Source organism: Melanotaenia boesemani, chromosome 16 (assembly GCF_017639745.1).
Source record: "Melanotaenia boesemani isolate fMelBoe1 chromosome 16, fMelBoe1.pri, whole genome shotgun sequence".
NCBI lineage: Eukaryota > Metazoa > Chordata > Actinopteri > Atheriniformes > Melanotaeniidae > Melanotaenia > Melanotaenia boesemani.
The window spans coordinates 10,520,740-10,530,381 of NC_055697.1; the positions used below are offsets into that span (position 1 = coordinate 10,520,740).

General features: G+C 38.5%; 2 protein-coding genes across 2 annotated transcripts; both read right to left on the minus strand.

The window, feature by feature from the left end:
- Positions 1 to 1,870: 1,870 nt before the first annotated feature.
- habp2 (hyaluronan binding protein 2) lies at positions 1,871 to 5,671 on the minus strand. The gene is made up of 13 exons (XM_042010163.1): positions 5,555 to 5,671; positions 5,245 to 5,359; positions 5,051 to 5,137; positions 4,843 to 4,950; positions 4,640 to 4,756; positions 4,425 to 4,535; positions 4,169 to 4,340; positions 3,976 to 4,073; positions 3,563 to 3,896; positions 3,348 to 3,490; positions 2,956 to 3,090; positions 2,687 to 2,832; positions 1,871 to 2,371 (listed from the first exon to the last, which is right to left on the minus strand). The coding sequence occupies exons 1-13, from the start codon at positions 5,612 to 5,614 to the stop codon at positions 2,198 to 2,200; spliced, it is 1,800 nt and encodes a 599-aa protein (XP_041866097.1). The 5' UTR covers positions 5,615 to 5,671; the 3' UTR covers positions 1,871 to 2,197.
- A 1,342-nt stretch (positions 5,672 to 7,013) lies between these two features.
- On the minus strand, positions 7,014 to 9,033 carry LOC121655481 (zinc-binding protein A33-like). Its single transcript, XM_042010165.1, has 5 exons — positions 8,781 to 9,033; positions 8,396 to 8,629; positions 8,253 to 8,299; positions 8,029 to 8,171; positions 7,014 to 7,937 (listed from the first exon to the last, which is right to left on the minus strand). Exons 2-5 carry the CDS (start codon positions 8,528 to 8,530, stop codon positions 7,366 to 7,368), a joined length of 897 nt encoding a protein of 298 aa, XP_041866099.1. The 5' UTR covers positions 8,531 to 8,629; positions 8,781 to 9,033; the 3' UTR covers positions 7,014 to 7,365.
- Between the last annotated feature and the right edge of the window lie 609 nt (positions 9,034 to 9,642).

A 9,642-nucleotide genomic window follows, 5' to 3' on the forward strand; every position in this document is an offset into this window, starting at 1 on the left:
ATCACTGTATGTGACCACAGTTCACCATGAAATCCACAAATACGGGTTAAAGCTCAGTCATGTAAACTCTGTAAGGATATTTCAACATGATCCAGAAAAACTACCATCTTCTCTGAACCACAGCTCATTTAAATGGTCTGAGATAAAATGGAAAACTGTTATGTGGTCAGATGAATCAAAAATTTCTTTTTTTTTTTGGAAATCATAGACACCATGTACTGCGTACTTAAGAGGAGAGGGATCATCCATCTTATCAGGGGACAGTTAAAAAGCCTGCATCTCTGATGGTATTGGGTTATATTGGTGCCTATGGGCAGCTTACACACCTATGAAGTCATTGTGTCCTTGGGCAAAACACTTCCCCCTTCTTGCCTCGAGTGTCGGCATCGCTGGTGTATGGATGTTTGATGATAATTGGTGATAGCAGCATATTAGCTGCAATGTTTCTGATCTTCAGTCCCATTTTAGCTTTGGCTACACGTGTAGTCCACCATCATCAAGTGGAAATAAATTAATAATTGATTCACTGTAAAAAGCTTTGGGCCTTGAAAAGCACTATATAAATCTAATTTATTATGATGATGATATTATTATTATTATTATTATTATTATTATTATTATTATTTGGGCAAATCCAGACAGTGTTTCTTTCAGACAATGTTACTTTCAACAAGACAATCATAAACCACACTCTGCATCTTTCACAGTAACATGGCTTAACAGGAGAAAAGTTTGGGTGCTGAACTGGCTTACCTGCAGTCCAGACCTTTTATCAATATAAAACACTTGCAGCCTTCGGGAAATAAAATCCAGTAATGATGGCCTTGGACTGTTTAGAAGCTAGAATCCTTCATTAGACCAGAATTTGACAGCATTCCTGTCCTAAAACTTAAGTGACTTGTCTCCTCACTTCCCAGATGTTTACAGAAGTTGTTAAAAGAAAAGGATACACAATGGTAAACATCACCCTGTTGTTGATGTGTCATTGTCATCAAACATGAAATGAGCTACAGTATATGTTGTATAGTTATATGTGGTTTGTGTTCTATTGGGAATAAAACTAGATGTATGTTTTTGTTTTTTATTTACATTTTCTACAGTATATCAACTTCATTATAGTTGTTATAGTTACATATTTATTGTATATTTTTCAGCAGTAAGAAGAAGGGAGGGTAGCAAGGCTGATGGAGCTCTGATGATGTCACTGTTTTGATATTATTGTTATGCCCCAATCCTGACATTTTGTAGAAAGCTATATAGTAACCTCTATTTCTAAAGTGCTTTTTCAAAGTGTGGAATAAATATTTCATTAAGTCGTATCAGGTCCACCTTCAATCTGCACTTTTGTTATGTGGCTAAGTCCATCTCTGTGCGCTGCGGCTTTGCAGCTCTCATGTTTGATGTGATATAGCTCAGGAAGTAAATGACCCGTGTTTAAACCACAGGATTGTCCTTTGTGCAACTGTCCTTTCAGCTCACCAGTGCATAGAGGACATGCGTGTCTTCAGTCTCGCATGTCAGTGGCCCTTGCTGCCCAGCAGCAAACAAAGCAGGTCAAGTAACATGAGCAGTAAGACTATATTTCCACAGATGGGCTATAGACTGTAACTCACTGGTTTATACAATTATTTGCACAGTGCAGTTTTCTTTTTCTTTCTTTTTTTTTTTTTTTTTTTGTACAAAATCATTTTTAAAATGGGACTTCGGACTGAAAATATCACTTCACTATATGAGGACATTTCATTGAGAGACAATGCAGATGCATCTAGAAATATATGATTTCCTTATTTGCAAAATGTCTTTTACTATTTTCCCCTAAATTATCAATCAATGAAAAAGATGTCTTGGTTAATAAGAAACTGACACTTTCTCTCCCAACAAGCACAGCAGAGTGCTAACTTTACTTTACTTTTTCCATATTTGCATCATTTCTATCATAAACGAATATGATAGAAGGATTGACAGATTTTCTGTAAGCCATGGAAAACAGATAAAACATAAGCAGAGCATCTATTAAATATCATTACAATCCAACTGATTATACTGTAATTTTAATTTGCAATTTTTGTGTAAATTAAAACTAGAAATTAGAAGTAACTTATAAGGTAGAACTGTAGATAAGTCACAAGTAAAATCATGATGCAGTTGCATTTATAATCATGTTTTTTGCTGCGTGCACATATGTCGGTTAGTAACTTCAGGCTGCTTGTGGAGATGCTTGAGTCTTTGATTTGATCCAGCTCAGGAATTGAGTAACTCGCGTGTAGACTCCAGGCTTGTTCTTCTTTCCACACTGGTCTCCCCAGCTCACCACACCATAAACAACATGGGTGACATTCTGTTTACAAGTCAGTGGTCCTCCAGAGTCCCCCTGAAACAAGAGATGGATAGAAAATGCCCAACTACTCACAACTTTTTTTTTTAACCCATAAGAACCCGACGTGACATATTTGTCATACAGTTTCTGAGACACTTTGCTTAAATTTATGATATGAACTTTGCTTAAAATCTTGTTGAACACAGTCTGATACTTGTCTTCTGTCCTCTAATAGATACCCAGAAGCAGAAAACTACATTATAATATTTTTAAACTACCACATGGTAATAAATGGTAGGTATCCCCCCCGAAACCCGAATGCTGTTGTGTTTTCCCGAATGCAGTTAGTAAATAATCTGTCTGACTAACCTGGCAGGAGTCCACCCCTCCCTCCAAATGACCAGCACAGAACATGGTATTATCCAGAACATTGCCATAAATCATGGGTTCAGAGCACTTTTCTTGGTTGATCAGCAGTACGTTTGCATCCAGCAGGTGGTTGGAACCAAAGTCAGCTGTAGAGATAATGTGGGGAAACATTGCTCAAAACAGCAACAAATGTATGACAAAATGAGCTTCCTTTAACATGAAATTTGGACATTTGTATTTTGCAGCCAAATATGGAAAATCAGTCTTACATTCCTCAGTAGCACCCCATCCAGAAATGGTACACTCCATCCCATCAGGGAGTTGCGCATCAGGCAGGCAGGCTGTCTTCACAAACTGTGTCTCATTGGCACAGAATCCGTCTTTCCCCTTCAGCCTCAGCAAGGCTTTAAAAATGCAGTTCAGATAAATGTCACAAGATTAAAAAAATTAATGTTTTTTTTTTGTTTTGTTTTTTTTTTTACATTCAAATGTTCTTTTTTTTCCAATCATATAATTACAGGTGCAACTGTTTTACTGTTCTCCGAATTGGTGACACTCACATCCCAGTCAAGTTGCAGAAGTAAGGTGATTTCAAAAAGATCTTTTACTCTAGGGATTAAATTCAGATCATTTTCAGTTAAACGTTGTGGTGGAGTATTACCTATGTCATTGTAAACAGCTGATAAAGTGGATCTGTAGTTCTCATGCACAATAGCTTTTTCAACTTCAACGGTTTGAGCTGTGGGTTCCACATTATCCAGTGACAGGCTTCCCATGACCACCTGCATGTCCTTCTTTGCTTCGCTGTGGATGTGCAAACAATTCAATGGAGTTTATGTCTGCATGTTGAGTCAGAATAGTGTGCAGTGTTCTTACATGCAGTGTCCAGCTGTGAGAACCCAGCAGCTGGCGATGAGAACTCCTCCACAAACATGTTTGTATGGCCGGGGGGAGTTCTTTGGCTTCTCTTGCACAGACACCTGCCACGGTATTGCTCCTGGTGCGACTTTCAGACCTCCATAAATTCGCGTAACTGCCTTTTTTGGCTGAGGGTTACCACAGGTGAGAAACTGTTGTGGTATAGTGGTAATATTAGGGGGTACAGTAGAAAGTTGTGGAACTGAAGTGGACGTCACAGGCGGTGGAAGGGATGTAGAAGGCAGTTGAGAAGAAGTAGGTTCAGGATCAGGAGTATCAGTTGGCACCACATCTGTAAACACAAACACAAGAAGATCACACAGCTGCTTTGTTTACAAGTCAAACTTAGGAAGATATAACTGAAAGCTGACCTGTTGGATCAGGACATGGTCTCACATCACAGTGGTCCCAAAGCAACCTGTAGCCACTTCTGTAAAAACACCATGGCCTCGGCTCTCCGTCTGGGTTTCTGCATGATAAAAAATATACAGTTGAGCTTCCTTTGTTTAAATCTTGTCCACAGCTTGAATACACATGCAAGGTATTTGTTTGTTTTCTTCTGACCTGCAGAAATTGTGAGGGCCAAGCCCATCACTGTCCTCAAAAGAATTGAAGGGATCAGCACCTTTTTCAAGGATAAAATGAGAGTTCCACTGGAGGCATTCATAGCCATCATCAGTCTCGCTTACAACACCACGATATGTCTCTCCGTCATCCACATAGCAGTCATGTGGACCTGAGAAACATATCACATATCCCAATAAATTAAAATAATATGAGCTGGGAGTATAAGAACAATCATGCAGGATGCACTATTTACCAACATGACAGAAACGTCCCCTGTACCCTTCAGGACACACGCAGTCAAAGTCATTGCCATCCTTGATGCATTGGCCACCATTTTTGCATGGATTTGGCTTACACACTGAATCTATGGAAGAAAACAGTTAAATGTGCTGGCTTCCGCTCAGGAACTTTAAAATGTATTACAAAGCAGCCTTCTGTCTCATGTAGATAAAGATCTATATTTCTTACATTGTCTGCAGTCTGGGGGCTGGAAAGGCGCCTTGCATTTGCATTCATAGTATGGGCGGGTTGAAGTCAGCACACACTCACCACGTCCACATGTGCCTCTCCTACAAACTTTTGGTTCTGACGCAGCACGAAAAGACAGCTTATGCATATCATACTGGTGTGAAATTTAACAATAGTACAAAGAAGAATAGATTAATTCCAACCTCTCTCACATTTTCTTCCCATAAAAGGCTTGGGACAGTCACATTTGAAACTTTTGCCTTTTTCTTTACACACACCATTGTTGAGGCAAGGGTTTGGATTGCATTTGCCTGATTATTAAAAAATAAGAAAATACTGTAATAGATACATTGGATATTTGCAATGTAAACTAAGATATGACGCCCCACATCCCAGTATTGGCAGTTTTACCTTCTGGAAACAGAAGTTCAAAAAGCCAGTCTGAATTACTTTGATCTTCCTCATCATCGTCATCAGATGTGTCACGGAAGAAGATGTCTAAAATAAAAAAATTTCCTTTAGATTTAGGGTATTTAGCCTTTTTCTGTTGACCACAAAAACATTTTTATATGTAATCTTTAAAAATAAGAATAAGATGTACTTGCCTTCAATTATGTCTTCAAACCTCAGTCTCTTTTTGTCATGCATACCATGTTTGCCATGTTTTTCATGTCTTCCCTCATGTGATCTCTCATGTCCTTTTCTGTGTTTGGGTTTTGACTTTAAAAAAATACGCCCACACATGTCAAAATAAGCAATTTACACTTTTTGGTTAACACTTCAAACTACGGCATGAAATTGGTCTATTGCATTTTATTCACAACAGATGCATGAACATTCCACATCTGAAATAAGATCTAATGCATGTGCTTATTGCTAAAAGACTGCTGTTCAATCAACACAATGAATACATACTTCAGCAGGTATGAGGAGCACCAATAAGAAGAGGCAACAGAAGAGCAGCTTCAAGTTCATGCTAGCAGCAGATCAGGCGACTTCCAGGACAGTGAAATGGGACTGCACTGTTTTGCAGAGTACAAACATTTGTAGAAGGACACTAACCTTTGAGACACTAGCTTTCTCTGGCATTCATCCCTGTTGCTGTCTCAATTTTATTGATTTAAACTTAGGTACAGTATAATAATTCCAAAAATAGGAAGAGAAAAAACACTTAATTTGAACAAATTATTGGTGTCAACTGTTAATCTTTTGTGCTACATTTGAAATCTTTTTTTTTTTTTTTTTTTGTAGAAAGCGTTTAAATGAAGTTTAGCATCATAGCCTGCACACACCCACATGCAACACCAAGGCTCAGAGAGCATGTTTGCAAAGAGCTCATTATTTGTTGGTAATGTAGACTTTGGATCAACACACACCATGTTCACCTGAGGACAAATTACTTTGTGTGATTTAAATCTCTTTATATACTACAAAGCAAAGTAAAGTACTTTTATTTTCTGGCAGTATGTTCAGTATTATGTACTGTGTAAGTACATGTATGAAATTTTAAGCATGACTTCAAATTAAATTTACCTATAATGCAAGTTTGCATGAGCAGCTGAAAGAAACACGCAATGATTCTTGTGTTTTATTATTTTACTGACTTGCATTGTGCTTTTATGTCATCTGACTTCCATTATTTTTTGTATTATTTCATGGTTGGCGAGGCTAACCTTGTTTAAACAGGCCCTCTGTAAAGAGTTAGAAAGTTTGGAGGTTGTAACTGAATTTCACTTTTATACAACCCAGACTGAATGGAAAACTTCTCATCCTGGAAGGATGTGAAGTTCTGGTCTTGAAGAGTGACACATAGCTTGTTTAAAAGACACATTAGCTTAAAAATAATTACCCAGTATTTTCTTTTCCAAATGGAAAAGATAAATACCTGCATGACGTAACTCTAGCATACCAAAGCTTGTTCCCATTCGTCCTTTTTATTTGCAAATTATCATTGTAACATAAATAAAACCAATTGATTAGAGACCTAATGGCTCCTAATTAGGACTGTTGCAATATACTTTTGATCTGTTCTGGCTAAAAATAAAGAAAAACAAAGAATGAATTCATATTTTTAAAAAGTCATAATAATGTCATGATTTTAAGCTGGTTTATGATACTAAAATTATATTAATTAGAGATTGTTGTTGTTATTTTTAAAGTTAATAGAGATAATAATAGTAAACAAAGATGGATTTGACAGCAACACAAGTTTTCTGTTGAAATTGTTGACTTCTTTCATTCTTACCACTCACAGCTGCATTTAGCAAAAGCTATTATAACTAATGTTAAATAGCATTATCAGGGAAGTGGATCTAGGTCCTCATCATCCTGTATCATTTTATGTTTACACACATTAACTGTCTTATAGTTCAGGTCAAGTTTGACCCATTTTAAATATAAAGACTTCATAAACAATGCCATTTTTTTCTAAACTAGGGCAGACCCTCATAATTCATCTATGTAGGAAACACTAAACCCATCTGAGATGTGCCCATGGGTTCAAGACCCCATTATATGCTAAAATAAAGAACACAGGAATAACCATTCAACTCCAACCATCACTGTAGTGGGTCATCACAGAGGTGCTAGCATGGATTCAAGCACTACTGATGAAAAAATGCATTGAATATCTTTTAAATAAAAACACTTAGAAACCTTTGTTATTGGTTCAATAATAAAAAGCAAAGATTTAGCATGTAATTACTAAAATTTCTAACTGGAAGCAATCAGAGATCACTGGTAGGAGAAGAAGCATTACGTATAACAATGGGTTTAGCATTGTTTCCATTGTGGTTGTGACCAGGACACAGCGCCAAGTGGAGGCACTCTGAAAAGATTCCAGCACAGAAAGAGAAGAGGGGTGTCATTTTGTCTGCTTCGAGAAACGTCACTAACCCCGCCGGGAAGCTACACAAAACACCAATCCGATAGAAACATTTTGTAATGGGAAGCTGGTGAGGGACCCCTCTGTGCCACGCTGTATATTCCCCATCAAAGAACTCCACACACCAGGACTCAGCTCCCCGGCCCAGCCAGCAGTCCTCAGATGTGCCTTTGCGGGGAATAGTGGAGTAGGTAACACCAAGCTCCCAGTAAGTCTTCCCAGTCACATCAATCTCCCAGTAATGGCGACCGAAGCTGAAGCCTTGCAAACTGATGACATTGAGGGTGGTGTCAAAGCGTCCAGGTACATCAGGGAGTTCCTGCCAGGTGTCCGTGTAGGCAACACTGTCACCTTGGGGAGAGATGATCAGCTTTGGGTGGGCCGTCTCTGGATCCAGTTGTACCTCGCTGGAATCTGAGGTCACATTTTTAAACATTTTTAGCTGGAGTTAATGTTGAATAGGTAAAATTTTGATGATTAATAGTAGAAATAAAGTTGAACTGACAACTCTTCAGAAGCTTCTTGATTAAAGGGGTCTGCGAGCTGATAAGCAGAAGCATACTGTTGGTGAGGTTGATGATCTGCTCAGCTTTAGCTTCATCTAGGCTCACACTGCTTGGGTCTGATTGGTTTAGTAGATCCATAACTCTGGGGGAGGCAGATCATGAAAAAAACTCACTTGTTGCTACATTGCACAATACTAAAGCTTGTAATTATTGTTCTCCATACCTGTCCACTGTATCCATGTCTTCCTGCTCGGGGTATGAAAAGAAAGACTGGGGAACAGCACATAATCAAGGTTAATTGTACTTTGAAGGCAACAGGGTTTTATATCACTTTATATTTTGATTACCATTGCCAGTGTTTTTTACCATTGTATCAGGTTCTGTGTCTATCTGGTCCAGTGCTAAAGAAAGCCTGGCCAAGTCCTGCTCTATTTCCTGGATTAGAGAGCAGTTCCTCTCCATGAGCCCATCCAAAGCAGAGATAGCAGCCCGCTCCTCCATGTCCAGGTGAGATAAAGTGAGCCTCAGGTCCTCCTCTAGGACAGTCTGGATCTCCTGGTATTTCCTTATGATACTTTCCTTTATCACAGAGGATTTTCTCTGAGACAAAGACATTGATGTGTTAAATATACTTTCTGATCATATTATTTCAAGATAATTATTAAGATTTTTATGTTGTTGCAACTTATTCTTATTCTTATTCAATCTATGTTCAAAAATCTCAACACTGACATCTCTGTGCATCACTCACTGAGATTTCTGACTGCCGTGCAGCCAGTTTCTTCAGCCTGTATTTCACTGCCTCACTTTGTTTCTTTAGACACTCCTGTTGCTTTTCTAATGTATCCTGCAGAAAAAAAAAGTTGCACACGTATTTAATTCGGTTTGTTTCAACCCGAGTTGGCCTGGTGTCCAACAAAATGTTTGTAGCAATGAGCAGCTGCAAACGCAGAAGCAGCTTGTTATGAAACTAAATGTAAACAGCAAAAATGTGGAGACTGAATGACATACAGTGTGTGCAGAATAATTAGGCAAATTAGTATTTTGACCACATCATCCTCTTTATGCATGTTGTTCTACTCCAACTGGTACAGGCTTGAACACCTACTACCAATTAAGCATATCAGGTGATGTGCATCTCTGTAATGAGAAGGGGTGTGGTCTAATGACATCAACACCCTATATCAGGTGTGCATAATTATTAGGCAACTTCCATTCCTTTGGCAAAATGGGTCAGAAGAGAGATTTGACGGACTCTGAAAAGTCAAAAATAGTGAGATGTCTTGCAGAGGGATGCAGCACTCTTAAAATTGCCAAGCTTTTGAGGCGTGATCATCGAACAATCAAGCGTTTCATTTAAAATAGTCAACAGGGTCGAAAGAAGCGTGTTGAAAAAACAAGGTGCAAAATAACTGCCCATGAACTGAGGAAAATCAAGCATGAAGCTGCCAAGATGTCATTGGCTACCAGTTTTGCCATATTTCAGAGCTGCAACATCACTGGAGTGCCAAGAAGCACAAGGTGTGCAATACTCAGGGACATGGCCAAGGTAAGGAAGGCTGAAAAACGACCACCACTGAACAAGACACACAAGATAAAACATCAAGACTGGG